At 37.2% G+C, this 19142-nt stretch overlaps 1 protein-coding gene across 3 annotated transcripts in view; it reads left to right on the top strand.

Annotated features, from left to right (window-relative positions):
• Positions 1–19142, top strand: part of KIAA1958 (KIAA1958 ortholog) — a 69137-nt gene that overhangs the window by 4492 nt on the left and 45503 nt on the right. For all 3 annotated transcript variants that reach the window (XM_005859742.2, XM_014534381.1, XM_005859743.2), the window contains exon 2: positions 9226–10420. In XM_005859742.2, the coding sequence (XP_005859804.1) occupies positions 9250–10420 (1171 nt within the window). In that variant the 5' untranslated portion in view covers positions 9226–9249. The remainder of the gene's footprint in view (positions 1–9225; positions 10421–19142) is intronic.

Here is a 19142-nt window from a genome sequence, read left to right as displayed (position 1 = left end):
GGTAATTGCTGCAAGCACCTCTGAGGGAAAGCCGCCCTCAAGTTCCGAGTTCTGCCTGCTGCCAGACAGTCCAGTTTCTCCCTGTATGAGCCCTGGGTCTCCAGAGACTTCCCGGAACCGGAGTTCAGAGCAGTCGGGAGGTTGTGACTCCCTCCCGATTAAAAAAGACAGCCGTGTCCTCAGGTACCAGCCCCTTTCCTCGCGCGCTTGAGCCTCCGTACCTCTGCACTTTACTTCCGCAGCTCCTCTGAGTCTCAGTGTGCTTTTCTCTTTTCTTCTAGTTGTAGAATTTCCACTCAGCCAGCCTTCCTGTAGTTCTGGATGATGTCCGTTTTGTCTTTTCGTTGTATTTTTGAAGTTGTTGTGGGAGGCAGCAATTTCCGGTGTTTACCTATACCGCCATCTTGGTTTCTCCAGGCCTCTTTTCTTAATACAGGCCCTCAAAATAGCCCTTAAAAATCGTAAGAAAACTTGGCTGTCTGTTCATAACACTGTTTCAAAATGGAGAAATAAGTGTGTATCATATAATTGAACTATTAACATTTGATTATATTTATCAATCTATCTTTATGTGTGTATATATATGTATATGCATATATGAAATTATGCATGTCTACACATACACACTTTCTTACTGAACCATCTGAAAATAAGTTGCAGACATGACACATCTTGGGTTTCTTTTTAAGTGCAGTTTGTCTAAACAGTCCCTGTCTTACATTGCTACCACTTCCTCCCCCTCTAGTCACCCTCTCCCCATATTAGCACCCCCTACCTTGGTAACCCATGTTGATAATCAAGAATGTATCCTTCCGTATTTATTCCATGCTCATTAATTACATGCACATATATATTTATGTGTGCAGTTTTGTCATTGTTTTACAAAAATATGGGATAATATGTACATTTTTCTGCATCTTGATTTCCTTATTCAAAATTACCTTAGAACTCCTTTAAAGTAAACTGATTTAACTATAATTTCTGTTTTTAATATCAACTTGAAGTGTATTTCACATACCAAAAATACACTAAAACTATACAATTTAGTGGTTTTAGCATATTTACAGAGCTTTGCAACCTGACCACCATAATGAATTTGAGAACATTTTCATCACCCTAAAAAGAAACCTGGTATATATTAGCATTTACTTCTAATTTTCCCCTAAAGTCACTCCCAGTTATTAGCAACCACTAATATACATTCTGTCTCTATAGATTTGCTTGTTCTACCCATTTTACATAAATGGAATGTGTGGCCCTTTACCACTTGATTATTTCTCTTAGAATAATATTTTCAAGGTCCATCCATGTTGTAGCTTTTACTGTATTTGAATATTTTACAACGATAAGATATTAGGAAAAAACAAAATATTTAAAATTTATGTTATAATGTTTTATTTTATTAACAATAATTGACTGTGGAAGTTATATAGGTGATCATTTTACTACTAGTTCAGGTGTGGGGAACCTTTTTCCTGTCAAAGGCCATTTAGATATTTATAACATCATTTGTGAGCCATTCAAAATTATCAACTTAAAAATTAAGCTGTTATATTTGGTCAAACATCTAATTAACTCGCCCCTAATGCCTTGGCAGGGCCAGAGCAAATGATTTCATGGGCCTTATCTTGGGCCAGATGTTCCCCACCCCTGAAACTTTTATCTATGTTTGATACTAATAAAAAAAGTAGGAAAACTCCATCAGAATGTTTTCTGTGATTGCATTATTGTAATACTTACATATTAAATTTTTATTATTTTTTAAAAAATATATTTTTATGATTTCAGAGAAGAAAGGAGAGGGAGAGAGAGATAGAAACTTCAATGATGAGAATCATCGATGGGCTGCCTCCTGTACTCCCCCCACTAGTGATCAAGCTCACAACCTGAGCATGTGCCCTGACCTGGAATGGAACTGTGACCTCCTGGTTCATAGGTCGATGCTCAACCACTGAACCACATTGGCAGGGCTACATATTAAATTTGAAAATCACACTTAAAGAGAAAAATGCCTTAAATAATTCAAATTTCTGAAAATATTCTACTTTTGGTTTTTGTTTAAATTAAGTTTCTAAGCTATTTGGAATTTCATGTTATCTGTTTATTAATTACATTTTTAAAATATTTCTCTTTTTCTAGGTAGATAGGCCTGTCATCAGGAAATAATGCTGGTTTTGTGATTCCTTTCTAATATTTTTGTCTGTCATCTTGCCTTTTTGCATAGGACAACACATTTACTAGAACCGTTTTGAATGCTCATGATTGGTAGGCATCCTTCTTTTTAATGGCAATCCTTTTGTTCCAGTTTTAAGATTTTATGATTTTTTATAAGTATTTATTGCATTAAGGGTGTTTCCTTCTAACATTAAAATCCTATGTGAGTAATATGCAAGAGTAATATGCAAATCAACCACTGACCACCAGGGGGTAGACGCTCAACGCAGGAGCTGCCCCCTGCTGGTCAGTGCGCTCTCACAAGGGGAGCACCGCTCAGCCAGAAGCTGGGCGAGTGCAGCAGCGGTGGCAGGAGCCTCTCCTGCCTCCGAGGCAGTGCTAAGGAGCAGCAAGCAGGCGGGCGATAAGGAGCAAGGGGTCCCGGACTGTGAGAGGACACAGGCTGGGCTGAGGGGACCCCCCACCCCCCGCCGAGTGCACAAATTTTCGTGTACTGGGCCTCTAGTAGTTAAATAAGAACAGAACAGTCAAATCAGATAATTAAATGAAAAAAAAGTTAGATGAAAAACAAATCTAAAATGTAGAACCAAAATGATACCTAAAGGTAGAGTAATAATCAGCTGATGGGATTGCTAGAAATTCTTAAATTCAGGCAAAAAAAAACCTGTTAGTTCTGTATATGTTCCAAATCTCTGTGCTAAGAGTAAAATAAGAACAACAGAGAGATGTTAACAGAGCCTGTGAGATCTGAAATACTGGGACAGCACTGGTGCATGCCCAAATGAGTCTCACTGGGTAAACCCTGGGGCTCATGTGTGCTTGTAGATAAAAGCCCACCTAGAAGAAAGTATGCCAATTCCCCTGTGAAAACAAATACATTCTTCTTAACACTATTTTAAGGAATGGTCATTTTGTCAAAGATTCAAATTATTGGACGCGTTAGTTGCCTTGTGCATATATTCTTGAATATACACAATGAATCTGATTGTATTCTTATGAATATATTCTTAATGAATCTATGGATATTCATTACATTTTAAATTGAGCTCAGAATTTCCTGCATGTAAATTGAGTTCAAAATATGATCAATAGTACAGGGCATGAATATGAATATCTGCTGTTGAAAATATGAATATAGTCTTAATGAATATATTGATATTCATTAAATTTTAAACCAGGTTCAAAAATGACCCAATGTGAAGAACTTGGCTCATGAATATGAATATAAACTTATGAAAATGTTCATGAATATATTGATATTCATTAATTTAAAACTGCATTAAAATGTTTTCCCTGTAGGGCAGAGAAGAATATATTCATGAATATATTCATAAGGAGGATATATTCATGAATATAATCATAAAGAATATATTCACATTTATTGAATATATTCATGACGAATATATTCATAAGAAAATTTAAGCTACTCTACAAATCTTTGCTTTTTACAAATTAAATAGTTCTTAAAATGCTGCTATGAAGCAAATACTAAAATTTTATTGAAATCTTCTATACATGAAGTATAAATTTGGTATAATCACTGAATTGATCTATTTACAAATTGTCTCCTAGTGAATAAATTTTGGCAAATTAATTTGAAGTCTACTCTCTCAACATGAGATGCACCATTATTACAGCATCTATTCTGGGAAAACCAAGACAAGAAAGAGAGGATATTCAAACTGCTGGGCTTTCTGAATACCCAGAGAGGATCGATTAATGACACTAAGGAAATGATAGTACCTGTTAGACATGATGACACTGCATGACATCCAAGGAGCAAAATACTCAAGTAAATGAGACTAGTATGTCAGGCAGTGGATTCAGCCAGACATTGTTAGTTCAAGTTCCTGTTCATCTCCCTTGGGTTTTCATTCTTGAGACTGTATAGTGTAGTAAAAGAGTGATTTCTGGGTTTGGACCACCTACGTTTGGAAACCAGACTCCACTTTACTGCCTCTATACCTTAAGTGTTGTTGGTTTTTTTTAAATATATAATTTACATGCAGTAAAACGCACAAATCTTTAAAGTATATAGATTGATAAATTCTTACATATGTATACACCATATGAACACCAAGTAAAATGTAAATCAGTTTCATCACCCTTGTGCTCCTTAACCCTCTAAGGCAGTGGTTCTCAACCTTCCTAATGCCGCGACCCTTTAATACAGTTCCTCATGTTGTGGTGACCCCCAACCATAAAATTATTTTCGTTGCTACTTCATAACTGTAATTTTGCTACTGTTATGAATCGTAATGTAAATATCTGATATGCAGGATGTATTTCCATTGTTACAAATTGAACATAATTAAAGCATAGTGATTAATCACAAAAACAATATGTAATTATATATGTGTTTTCCGATGGTCTTAGGTGACCCCTGTGAAAGAGTCGTTCAACCCCCAAAGGGGTCGAAACCCACAGGTTGGCGACCCACAGGTTAAGAACCGCTGCTCTAAGGATAACCACTATTCTGTCTAGTATCACTATAGATTGTTTTGCCTGGACTTGAAATTCATATACATGGAATATACAAAAAATATTCTGATGTGCCTGGCTTCTTTCACTGAGCATAATATTTCTGAAGTTTATTCATTGTCGTATGTATCAGTAGTATATTCTTTTTTATTGCTGTCCATGGTATGACTATACAGCAAATTTTTAATTCATTCTTCTGATTTGGGGTTGGTTCCAGTTTGGGACTATTAGGAATAAGACTTTTATTTATATTTTTGTGCTTTTTGTGGACCCACACTCATTTCTTCAAAGACTGACTTGATGAAAGGATTATCAATTGTATATTACCTACCTAATAGGTATTAGACATCTGCTCTGCTTTAAGACAAATATATTGATTAAAAAGGAAGTTTTAGCAGTAAAATACAAAGTAACTAAATATGAATATAACTAAAAGACTGCTGTGTAATATTTATTAATAGCTTTTAGTTTAGATACAGAAGGGAAAAGCTGGAATGGGGTCAGTTCAGAATAGGCTTTCCAGGCCTCGGAGGGATCTGGGTCTTTTCTTCTATCAGTAGATGAGTGGATAAAAAAGCGGTGGTACATTTACACAATAGAATACTACTTGGCTGTAAAAAAAAAAAAAAAAGAAGAAGAAGAAGGAAATCTTACCTTTTATGACAGCATAAATGGACCTGGAAAGTATCATGCTAAGTGAAATAAGCCAGTCAGAGGGAGACAAATACCATGTGATTTCACTTATATACAGAATCTAATGAACAAAATAAGCTAGCAAACAAAATAGAAACAGACTCATAGATACAGAGAATAGACTGACAGCTGTTAGAGGGGAGGGTTGTTAGAAGGTTGTGTAAAAAAAGGGAAGGGACTAAGCAAAACAACAACAACTCATAGACAAACAATAGAATGGTGATTACCAGAGGGAAAAGGAGTGAGGGGAAGTAGAAGAGGGAAAAGGGGAGATAAATGGTAACTGAAGGACACTTGACTTTGGGTGGTGACCACACAATACAATGTTCAGATAATGAATTATAGAATTGTCCACCTGAAACCTATATAACTTTATTAACTAATGTCACCCCAATAAATCAATAAAAATTTTAAAAAGAAAGAACCATCTACTTCACATACAAGTCTAAGTAAACAGTTAATTATTAAATGTAAATAGGTACTGAGTGGGCCATTTCTTGTGAACACCTTGGTTATATGATGTGTTTTGCATGTGATACTAATTTTCTTATGTTTGCACAAAGAATTCTGTAAAATGCTTCACTCCTTTGTTAAATTTACCACTAAACTGTGAACGTCTCAAAATCAGTACCCATTTCTGACTTACAGTTACTATGCTATAGCACCCAGTACAATTTATTGTACATAGAAGATACTTAATCTTTTAATGAATAAGTATATGAAATGTCTGTCATGAAAATACTTTATTATGGGTGCTTATAATATTTGTAAGAGATTTCAGCTGATATATCAAGTCGTTGGAATGTAGATTTTTCTACAATGTTTATATTTTCCCAATGATGTTTGTGTTGCTATTTTGCCTATTAACTAGTTAAAGGTGGTAGATGTGAATCCTTATCTGTGTCTCTATTGTCTTAATAAAGATGTTTTATTTTCCTCTCTGTACCCAATTTTTGTGCACTAAAATCCTCCTTCCCACATTTCCATAGTATACTACATTTATTTCTTAGTCCTTTTCTTATCTGTGGCCTTCTTTACTATAAAGTAGAGGAAAATGTCTAGCAACCTGTAAAGTTTTAAAATTTTTCTATATTATTAGACTTGAGTGAATGTTAGATCTTAGAGAATCCTCAGAGACCACCATCCAACCCCTTTATTTTATAGATCAAGAACATGAAGCCCCAATTACTTCGTCAGTCATGCCACACAATTTTATAAATTGCTTGTTTAATTGTAGGCATTTCCAGCTGGACTTAAAACTCGGTGGGAATGGGGATCACATCTGTCTTATTTAATGCTGTATCTCTGGCACTGAGTGCAGTGCTTGGAACAGAATAGAGCAGGTTGTACTGAATACTGTTTCATTATGACAATGAGATGTAGGAACTTAACTCTTATTTCTATCAATTAGCCTAAAGTAAAATTTGTTTCATTATACATCATTTTGCTTAAACTTGCAGAACCTATTAATGGCATACAGTGAGGACTGACGTTCAGTTATTGGTATTGAATGAATGAATGAATGAATGAATACATAAATAAATAAATATTGGTGAAGGGCCTTGTAGCTCATAGCTGGTGAGTCCCAGTTTAGCATACTTAAATTTGGACACATATTCCACCAGTGTAGAGAGTCACGGTTTATGGAAATGATTAATTTCTTTATGTGCATGGCAAGCTCTGCAACTTACACATTTCCACACACTGCACACTGGCTTTTTCCCCCTGCACACTGGCTTTCAACATGCAGAGGACAGTTAGGCAGGACAGCAGTTGACCAAAGAAACATCAAAGGATGTGCTGCCTCATTTTTGCCCAGCTAATACGTAATTTCCTGCTTGATAATATACAACCTCATGAATGGTAGTTGTGGATAGGACTGTAACAAACGTCATCTGTTTCCGTCCCCTGATTTCTCCTTCCCAGTACAGTTCTTTAGCTTGACCTTTGTAACCTTCCATGCTCTTCCAACCTGTTTTTCATAACTCGTATCTGGCTACTTTCCTTAACCTCTATTTTCAAGCACATGAAAGTGTTTGCTGTTCTCTGTACACTCTGAATTTCCCAACTTTCTTGCTTTACTCAACATTGTTTTTCCTCATTCTGTATATCCTGATTCTACTAATTCAGTCAGCCCACAAATATTAATTATTTTTAAAATATATATATTTTTGATTTCAGAGAGGAAGGGTATTTTTTTGATTTCAAAGAGGAAGCGGGGGGCGGGGGAAGAGAAAAACATCAATGATAAGAATCATTGATTGGCTGCCTCCTGCACACACCACACTGGGGATCGAGCCCACAACCCAGGCATATGCTCTGACCTGGAATTGAGCCGTGACCTCCTGGTTCATAGGTTGGCACTCAACCACTGAGCCACATCGGCCGGGCCACAAGTATTTATTGAAGCCTCATTCATCTTTGAGAATCCTCCACATTTGCTTACTAGTCTAAGTCTCTCAGACATTAATTTGTTAAAATGGCTTTTACACATGATTGACGTAGTTCTCTAGCATTTTTAAGCAACTTCTTTAAATCCTGCATTTTTAGAAGCACTTTTAATTTCAATTTACATTCATCCTGCTTTTATGTGCTCAGGTGTTTGCAGCATCCAAAAATCAGAATGAGAGAGTTACATAAACAGGTTCCCAGGAATAAACACTAGTATTTGGGGGCGGGGGGGGGGGGGGGGGTTTGAGTGGAGACTGGTCAGCTCATTGGTGAATATTTTTTAATATGACAGCTTTTGTTTCCCTTCACAATCTCATGATTATAGGGTCGTAGTTAATGAGCATCTGGATAAAGAGGACTTTTGTACTTTATTTGTGTGAGCAGAGCGTGTTTGCTCAACAATCTGTTAGAGAATTTAGCTCACCACTCACTCAGGTCCTCAGGTGAGTGAATGTTCCTCATGAAACCCCTGGAACGTGCTTCTTTAAGTTGTCATACTTTGAACTTTCAAAAAGTTTGGCACCCTGACAGAGGATTAAGGATCTTTGGGCTTAAGCCTTTATAGTTCCCTTGTTTCTAATGCCTAGCCTGCTTTCACCGTGTTCAAAGTAATCCATCCTCAGTGTTTACAGGCTTAATGTACATGCAAGTGTAAAAATAGATCGCCAGCCCATGGGAACCAGGCTGGTGTCAGCCAGGGTCATTATAAGAGACAATCACTTTTAGCATGAGAGGTTTAAAAATCAGAAATTGATGACACCACCACCCCCCCCCCATGTCTTCATGAAACAGTAGTGCTTAGTGTTTAAATATCTTATAATACAGAGATGATTGCCAAGAAGCTATCAGCATGGGTGATTTGGGGATTACTAATTTAAAAATAAGGAAAATCTCCTTCCTTTCTTCCTTCTCCAGCACCTTAGATAGGTATTCTAGGGGTTGTGGATCATCACCATTTTACTGTCCCTATGCAGTGATATTGACTAGATAACAGTTTTTTTCATTTTTAATTGATTATAGAGAGAGAAAGGGAGAGAAAGAGAGAGAGAGAGAGAGAGAGAGAGAGAGAGAGAGAGAGAGAAAGGAAAGGAAGGAAGGAAGGAAGGAAGGAAGGAAGGAAGGAAAAGAAAAGAAAAGAAAGAAGAGAGAAACATCCATGAGTTACCTCGTGTAGGCGCCCCAATTGGGGCTTGAACCTGAAACCTGTGCATGTGCCCTGACTGGTAATTGGACCCAACACCTTTTGGTGTACAAGACGATGCTCCATCCAACTGAGCCACATCAGCCAGGGTTAACTAGACACCGGTTTGAAGTGCATTTCTTTTTTGTGCTACACGATGACCATAGTTCAAGGAAATTGAAGTAATTGACATATGGGAATATCTTGGGTAATAATGGCTTCTTGTTTTGATTATTTCCCTTTAGGAAAGACACTGCTGATCCTGTAACATGGAGGATTGCCTTCATACCTCTTCTGAGAATCTGTCCAAATTGGTCAGCTGGGCCCACAGCCATGGGACTATTTGCAGCCTCATTCCTAACCTGAAACACTTGCTTTCGGAAGGTTCTCACGGGAACCTGACAGCAATGTGGGGCTGTAGTGCTGGCCATGCTTATCACTGGCCACTGACAGCTACTTGCAGAGCTGGCTCCCAGGAGAGGGTCTGTTTCCAGGATAACAGAAGTTTTAACTCGGATAGTCCCAGCATAATTGGAGTGCCCTCTGAGACACAAACTAGCCCCGTTGAAAGGTACCCTGGGAGACCAGTGAAAGCGAAGCTAGACTGTAATCGCACCAGAGACTCTTGTGACTTCTCTTACTGCAGTGAGCCCTCTGAACTGGATGAAGCTGTCGAAGAATATGAAGATGAAAACACCCTGTTTGACATGGTGTGTGAGTCGTCAGTTACAGATGAGGATAGTGACTTTGAACCCCAAACCCAAAGGCCTCAAAGCATTGCTCGAAAAAGGCCTGGAATACTCCCGTCTTCTCTCCATTCAAGCTCCCAGGCTCAGATGGTTGATGAATGCAGCAATGATGTCATCATCAAGAAGATCAAACAAGAGATTCCTGAAGATTATTACATTGTGGCAAATGCAGAGCTGACTGGAGGAGTCGATGGACCAGCCCTGTCGTTGACACAGATGGCAAAACCCAAGCCTCAGACTCATGCTGGCCCCTCTTGTGTAGGGTCTGCTAAGCTAATTCCCCATGTATCTTCTGCCATCAGCACAGAGCTCGACCCACATTGTGTGTCTGCATCCCCCTCTGTGATGTCCAGACCAATCGTCCAGAAGACCACCAGGGCATCTCTGGCTTCACCAAACAGAGGACCCTCTGGTACCCACGGCACCAACCAGCAAGTGGCCATGCAGATGCCTGTGAGCACATCCCATCCTAACAAACAGATCAGCATCCCTTTGTCTGCCCTGCAGCTGCCTGGACAGGATGAGCAAGTGGCTTCCGAAGAGTTCCTGCCCCATCTGCCCAGCCAGGTCTCCTCCTGCGAGGTAGCCCTTTCTCCTTCAGTTAACACAGAGCCAGAAGTGAGCTCCAGTCAGCAGCAGCCCCAAGTCGCTCCAACCATAACCACCGAGGCCATGGCACAGTGCATACCAGGTATGGCATGTGAGGTGACAGTGAGTCCCTCATCCACGTACATCAGAGAATTCTGCGCCGTCAGCACTGCTATAGCCAGAGGCCCCGTTAGGTAGAATTCGGGCCTTTAATATTCTCAGAAAGATAGAAATAGTGAAATGTGTTATATCTAGGTGATGCTATAAAGGAAATTCTGAATTAAGGCCATCCACCCAGTTGATGTACCTCAGGACTGAGAGGAGAGCCATAGGATTGTGCTGTTGAAAACACGTGGCTAGACTTAAGGTTTGTATCTGATCTTAAATTGAATTTTTATGTAGGTTTTTTTTTTTTAATGTATGCTGTCCTATTAGTACCAAGGTATTTGGTTGCTGTTTGAAGCCAAAATTATGTTGGGTTAGGCATATAATGACAATAAACCTAATGCTTTACCATTATTATTTATTTGTCTGAACCAACTGGGCATTTCTATTTATTTTAGTTGATGTGGCAGTTTAAAACAAGTTGTTGTTTTTTTTAAACAAACAAACAACACAACAACAACAAGCATTTCTCAAGTATTTGCTCTCTTCTCTCAAAATTTAAAAAAATCAGATAGCTTGCATTTCTGCAGTACGTGGGGTCTAACAGGAATGGATTGAGAGGAGAGGGAAATAATTATCTGTAATTCGAACATCTCATTTCTGTAATTTTAACATTCAGTACTTACTTAATCTGGGTTATTATTATATAAAGGGGGTTTGGATGTCATGCTTTGAGGTTCATGATTCAAATCTAATAGACCAGAATTAGAAACACGGAGAAGGATGGACAGACATGCAAAGGATAGAGAGAGCAGAAATGTGTGCCACATTTTGGTTTCATTGTAGTCCCTCTCAAGAAAGTCATGTATTTTGTGAAAAGCTTCCTAGCAGCCTGAGGTACCTGTGCCTTTATCCTATAACTTCCTAGAATTAAGTTGCTTTACAAAAAGCTTTCCCAATGTTAGTGTTAACCTTAAGATCCCCAAAGGAAACCTTTGATGTTCGATTTTTTTTAACACAATCATGGTATAATAAAATATACCATTGAAAATACTTGTATCTTGATTCAAAATTATGCTTTTCAGTGTATTTTTCTTTCATTTTAAAATAATAGCTTTCTTGAACTATAATTTACATACTATAAAATTCACTCTTTTAAAGTATATAATTCAGTGGTTTTTGGTATATTCACAGACTTGTGCACCCATCACCACTAACTAATCCCGTACCCACTAGCAGACAATGTTTCTTTCCTCCAAGCTACTGTCAACCACTAACTTTTCTGTCTCTATGGATTTGCCTATTTTGCACATTTCATATAAATGGAGTCATATTATGTAATCTCTTGAGATGGCCTTCTTGCACTTAGCATATTTTTTCCCTTTTTTTCTTTATTGATTAAGGTATTACATATGTGTCCTTATCCCCCCATTGCCTGTCATCTCACTTGGGCAACTACCTAGAAGTGGAATTGCTGGGTTATATGGTGACTCTGTGTTTCTGAGGAGCTGCCAAACTGTTTCCCAAAGCGACTACACCATTTTACAGTCTCACCAGCAATCTAAAAGGTTCCTATTTCTCCACATGTTCCCCAATACTGGTTATGTTCTATTTAAAAAATATTATAGTTGTTCTATTTGGTGTGTTAAGTAGTTTCTCATTGCTGTGTTGCTTTGCACTGCCCTAATGACTAGTGCTGTTAAACTTTTTTTCATGTGGTTATTGGCCATTTGTATATCTTCTTTTGAGAAATTCAGATTCTTTGCCCGTTTTCTAATTAGATTGTCTTTTTATCGGTGAGTTGTAAGAGCGGCTTATACATTCTGATTATAAGTCCCTCATCAAATAGATGATTTGTAAATATTTTCTCCCAATTCCATGAGTTGTCTCTTCCTCCGTCCCTCCCTTCTTTTTGTTTGTTCGTTTTACTTCATTCATGTAATAACAATATGGTTTTTTGCTGATCTTCATATCATTAGACACAATGTTATCTTAATAGGTTGAGAAAGTCTTAGTACTAGGAAATCTGACTCTTGATAGATATAAGTAGTACTTTTTCACTTAGATAGTTGTGAGTCTGATTTATTTATTTCTCACCACCACCACCTTATTTCCTCCCCCTCCTCCTCCTCCTCCTCTTCCTTTGTAAAAGAGCTTCATATCATTAGACACAATGTTATCTTAATAGGTTCAGAAAGTCTTAGTACTAAGAAATCTGACTCTTGATAGATATAGGATATAAGTAGTACTTTTTCACTTAGGTAGTTGTGAGTCTGATTTATTTATTTCTCACCACCACCACCTTATTTCCTCCCCCTCCTCCTCCTCCTCCTCTTCCTTTGTAAAATAGGAGACTTAGCCTGACAGAATTTTCTGAGTTCTCTATTTATATTGGAGAGTAGAATTGTCTTTTACAAAGTGGGTCAGTGTCCCCAAACAATGAAATTGTGAGAAAAAAACAACAACTAAGAAAATGTAATCTTATGAGAGCTATAAAAGGCAAACAGGGCCAAGGATAGCACATAACATATATAATCATAAACTATGGTTTGGCTCTACTCTCACAGGAAAGATCAGTTTAGCTTGGAATTGAACCTTCAAGAAAAAACAGTATGAAGAACGTGATGGGAATTTCCTAAGGAATGATCCTGATATTTTGATCCATTGTTCTGTGGAAGGATATTATATTGCTAAGATGTTATTAGCTTTAGAGAAATACTGTTTGGATTGGAAACATCAATGGGACAGATAAATATCTGGCATTTTTCTATTGGAAAAGAGATAGAAAGTTAACATAATTTATCTTGTTCCACAGAGCCCAAATTGTTCTTTGTGCTATAAAAGTTTTACTTAATTGTTTTTGTATATTTATAGTAAATGGTTGTACTATAAATGTTTTATTTATTTGTTTTTATATATTTATTTGTAAGTAGTCTTCATTCTAAACGTAGGTTTTTTAAAAAAATTAGAATCCAGCGCATCCAAATATATGTGAATAAATATGTACAGATGGACCTTACAAGGTTAATATGTAAAGCATTACTTGGGACTAAGCAAGGAGGAGAGGTTCTAAAAGAACTAGCTGAAAGCAGAATCAGGTACTTTTATTGTGTGTGTGTGTGTGTGTCTTCGCAAAGACTTGCATGTTTATTTTCTCAGCAGTAGTCTTCATATTAGTAAAAAACTGGAAACAATCCAAATATCTGTCAGCTGGTGAATGGATAAACAAAAGGATGTATCTATACCATGGACTACTATTCAGCAATATAAAGGAATGAAGTATGGATACATGCTACAATGTGGTGGAATCCTGAAAACAGTATATTGAGTGAAAGAAGGCAGACTTAAAAAAGCCACATATCATATGATTCCATCTAAATGCAGTGTTCAGAAAAGGTAAATCTATAGAGACAGAAAGCAGATTAGTGATTTCCTGAGGGTGGGAATGTTACTGCAAACAGCAAGAGGGATCTTTTCGGAGAGCAGAATCAGTTGCTTTTAAAGTGGATGTTGTGTAGGCTTGAGTCTTTATTAAGTCACTGTAGAAATACTGTGTATCTTTGAATAATATTTTTTAAATAAATAATTTGAGTCAGTCAGAAACAAAGATAAATTGTCCCACTTCGTTTAGTTTCTCAGATGCCATTTAAATTCATTTCCCCTATTGGAAAACCACTCTTATTTTTGTTCGGAACTAAACTCACAAAGTTACAATATTTTAACCAGGTTGTGGATAAACATTAATTTTTCACGTCAGTTCTATCATGCTGCCCAACCCAAATATTAGCAAATTGTAATGAGTAAAGGAGACGTACATCATTAGAAGAATTATTGGCTATCTCCCATTAGCTTAGATTCTGTTAATTTTGGAGGTTTTTAATCTGGACATCTGTCATAAATTTAAATCTCTATTGCATCATGAGTTGAGAAGCAGTGCTCCGGGGAATGCAGGGTCCACACTCCGGGGCACATTGTTATTTCATGTGGGTACCCCGTAAATTTGAACACGTCCTGTGTGTGAGAATTCCCACCTTTGTGCATCTGCACTTCCCCATTGGGGGGGCCAGGAACTTGCTTTCCAAGCTCATATTTCAGTGAGGGCTGTCCTGTGACCTTAGGCACATCAGACTAAGCAGAAGGACCCGGAAGAGGCTGTTTTGGCAAATACAGTCAGTTTGTAGAGGCAGCGGGAGCAGCATTCCAGCAACAGTTCCAGTGTTTGAGGCCCACGCTGGAGTGTTGGTGGCTAGGTCGTCTCCACCAAGGCACATCTGTGGTGTGGTCAGGGCATGATTTGTAGACACCTCCAAGCCTGATTTAGTGGTGGTCCAGGAAATGCTTTGTATGGCCTTCATTAAATTATTTTTCTGCCTAAAGCTAGCTAGACTGGGCTTCCATTGTTTTAAACAAAGAATCTGGAGGAATGCCACCTGGAAACCTAGGAACGATATTAACCTCTCCTAAGAGTTGCATGAAAAAGAAAATAATTTTCATTTTGCTACCAGGTTTGTATTTTCATCTAAAATATATGCCATCCCCTTGGAAAGTAATCACTGGTACCATGATGCCCCTTATCGGGTGTTATCTTGCTGTACACATTGTGCAGGCCACCCATGGGATGGTGGAGAGAACTTCTCACATTAAACCATCCCTCCTTTCCCAGTGGGAGTTTCTACTGAAATGTGTCCTTTGAGAGGACAGTTCCTTGTAACATATTCTCTGAACCTAGAATGGGAGGAGGAGGTACTTAGTGCCTTTGCGTTCAGAACAGGGCTCTAAGGGCATAATGGGAAATAGGAGAAATCCTATTGAATCCATCTTGAATATTTATTAAAAGTCAATTTTGAATTATTAGTTTTCCCTTAGGTATACCTTTTTTCATGTCAATTCTCATGATACTACTATTTCCTGAATTGATCTATTTTATTTCTTTACCATTTTTTCATTCCATCCCTTGTGGAATGATATTATATTGCCAAGAGGGATTGAACAGCAAAATCACCGGGAGGGAGCCCAAATAAGGAGGAAATTAGGAATCTGGACATAGATATTTTGTATTGCCTCATATATTTCATTTCTTTTCCTCCTTTTTCTTCACCTCCCATTTCATTTTCTCCTCGCATTATTTCCTTGTGTTGCCAGCGGGAGAGGTGGTAAATGTGGGAAGTTTGGTAAGGTCTGGTGAAGGGCAGTGAGCTTTATTTCATTAGGCCTCTTAGAAGGAACTGAATGGACTATCAGTGATGGCGAACCTTTTGAGCTCGGCGTGTCAGCATTTTGAAAAACCCTAACTTAACTCTGGTGCCGTGTCACATATAGAAATTTTTTGATATTTGCAACCATAGTAAAACAAAGACTTATATTTTTGATATTTATTTTATATATTTAAATGCCATTTAACAAAGAAAAGTCAACCAAAAAAATGAGTTCGCGTGTCACCTCTGACACGCGTGTCATAGGTTCGCCATCACTGGACTAGATGCTTACCTGATTTATTCATGTCTACGTTAATACCAACGAGGCTTTAATGGAACTGGAAGCCTTAATGTAACTACACAGTACTCTCCTCTTCAATCCAGTGTCTTCCACAGAGTACACATGTGGCCATTGTGACGATAAATAATTGACGACGAGAACATATCCTGGGGGAAAGTTATGTACCGGATCCTAGCAGTTTCTAGGATCTAAAAGCAATAACCTTGTTTCATTCCCTCACTCACCTGCATGGCAGTGAAGAAATCAGTCCTTCCCCGTTAAGATATGGGACTGCATGTCCATGGGAAGAGACAGTAAGTGAACACTTTGATAAAGTTATGGATCCCTAATTTGTTGCTGAACACTGCGAACCTTTTCAGATCTGCACTGTCAGCACGCCTTTCCATAGCCTTCCCGGGCTTCCTTCCACCCCTCTGTTGAGTATCACAAGATCTCATTATTTCTCTACTTGAAGATCACCGGTCGGTTGTGACCTTCCTACTTGAGCCCCGAAGTATCGCAAAGCCCTTCCTCCTCAATCTATGATAGAAGGGTAATTCTTAGAGTGGTGGTGGGAGTTATGTTAGGTTTTACCAGGTATAGTAGAAAGCCGGTAACCCTGATGCATGTAAGGAGCTGGGTGGTCATCTCCAGCCCCTGACTTCTGAGCACTCTCTTCCTTCCTTCCTGCAATGCAGTTCTTAGAAAATAGCTTTAAAATGAGCAGTTTTCAGCCTGTTTTCTACTCTGGGGGAGAGATACGGAAAGGGAATATGTGGCTAAATGCAGTCATTCTATTGAAAAAGAATTGACTAAAAAGTTTTTTTAAAAAAAGAAAAAGAATTTACTGTATTGTCATGTATTTTCAAAGTATTTAGGTTTTTACAGAGGTAGTTTTACCAAAAATGAAAACCCATTATAACTTATATAACATATAATAGATAACTTATATACACCTTATATAAAACTGTAGTCATTTAAATGGAATGGTCTGACACAAAGCTAGACTAATAGGAACGGAACAGACTGATAATCCAGAAACACACCTATGCATATATGGGAGCTTCGTGTGAAAGAGATGTCATCACAAATCAGGAAAAGGGATGGACCAGTCAGTGAATGGTTTTGGACAGTTGGTCACCCATGTAGAACAAAATCAAATTAGACCCTTACCTCACATCAGACATGAAATAGATCTTATCGGAAAATCTAAATGTGGATATATAAAACTTAAAACTGATGGAAATCTTGCAAAATGGCTTTGGTGTCAGGATGAGCTTACCTCACATCAGACATGAAATAGATCTTATCGGAAGATCTAAATGTGGATATATAAAACTTAAAACTGTTTGATGGAAATCTTGCAAAATGACTTTGGTGTCAGGATGAATTTTTTAAAACATGACACAAAAAGCACAAACCATAAAGGAAAAAATTGAAAATGCTAGCAGTCTTAAAATAAAAATCTCAGCTGAAACAGGGGTATCATAAACAAACTAAAAGACAAGGAACAGTCTGTGAGATTATTTCAGTGTGCATAACCAAAAATATTCTAATACAGAATATATAAAGAACTGCCACAAATAAGCAAGAAAAAGGTCAAATAATCCAGTAGGGAAATGAAGAAGCATTTCTAATAAGAGGAAACCTATATAGTTAATAAATATATGAAAAATGCTCAACCTCAGTTGTAATCAGGGGGATGCAAATTAAAACAACAGTGAAGAACTGACAGAAAGGCAAAACTTATTAATTTTAACTATCCTAAGTGTTGAAAGTATGGGAAAATAAGGACATGTTGGTGGGCATATAAATTGGTACAATCACTTTGGAGAGCAATTAACAATTTCTAATGAAGTTAAAGATGTGCATATCATACAACCTAGGAATTCAATTTCTAGAGATGTAATCAAAAAGAAAAATGTACTATTGTGTACCTTGCAACTTTGTGATATCTACTCAACCTCTATCAATAGATATTGTGATACTGTTTTCAATGGAATATATGCATTAGCCAGATCTGCATTTATTAATGTAGATAAATCTTGAAAACAAAGCTGCAGGATAATATTTAAAACATCCTATCTTTTTAAAAAAATTATTAGATATTGCTGTGTGTTACACACACACACACACACACACACACACACACAACACAACACAACACAACACATAATTAATTATGAAACACAGAGTGAAAAGCAATACCCCAGATATGTGATAGTGGTTACCCTTGGGAGGAGGTGGTATAAGAATGGGTGCACAGGAAACTTGAACTGTATCTGTAACATTTTCTTTTAAAAATGTTTTTTTGATTTATTTATTTATTTATTTATTTTTTAGAAAGAGAGGAAGGGAGAGGATGTAGAAAGATAGAAATATTGATGAGAGAGAGACATTGATTGGCCACCTCCTGCACACCCCATACTGGGGATAGAGCCTGCATCCTGGGCATGTGCTCTGACCAGGAATCAAACCAGGGACCTCTTAGTTCATAGGTTGATGCTCAACCACTGAGCCACACTGGCTGGGCTATAACATTTTCTTTTAAAAACATGTAAAATAAATATGCAAAATAGTAATGTGTTAAATCTGAATGACAGGAACATGAGTTTGTGTTATACAAGAGGCAATGTAAGCACAGGGCTTAATTATGGAAATCCGGACACACGATTGCCTGCATTCAAATCCCAGCTCTGCTACTCGTTTTGTGGGTAACTTTGGCAAGCTACTTAACCTCCTGTAGCTTAGCTTCCTCATGTGTAAAATGAAGAAAATAATGTATCTATGTTACAGGGTTGACATGGATTAAATTAATTTTTAAAAAGCTTTCAGATCTATAGTAAGCATGCTTTAATATTGTTCTGTATGCTTTTCTGTGTATTTTAAAATGTGATTACTTTTATTTATTTTTTTGTTTTTTTATTTCAAGAAAAACGATTTTAAATATAATGTTACATGCAATGAACCTTAATATTTCAAGAAAAATGATTTTAAATATAATAATGTTACATGCAATAAATATTAATATCTCAAGAAAAACGATTTTAAGTACGATAATGTTATATGCAATAGATACCAATTATTCAAGAAAAGTGATCTTACATATAATAATATTACATGCAATAAACATTAATATTTCAAGAATAAAAGGATTTTAAGTATAACAATATTACCAAAACTGTACTAACATAGTATGATAGCACAAATGTTGTAGGAAATATTAAAAATCTGCAAATAACAGG

This window comes from Myotis brandtii, unplaced genomic scaffold (genome assembly GCF_000412655.1).
Source record: "Myotis brandtii unplaced genomic scaffold, ASM41265v1 scaffold13, whole genome shotgun sequence".
Taxonomy (NCBI): Eukaryota; Metazoa; Chordata; class Mammalia; order Chiroptera; family Vespertilionidae; genus Myotis; species Myotis brandtii.
The sequence above is the reverse complement of the archived record's forward strand: the minus strand, read 5'-3'. Positions and strand labels throughout refer to the sequence as shown.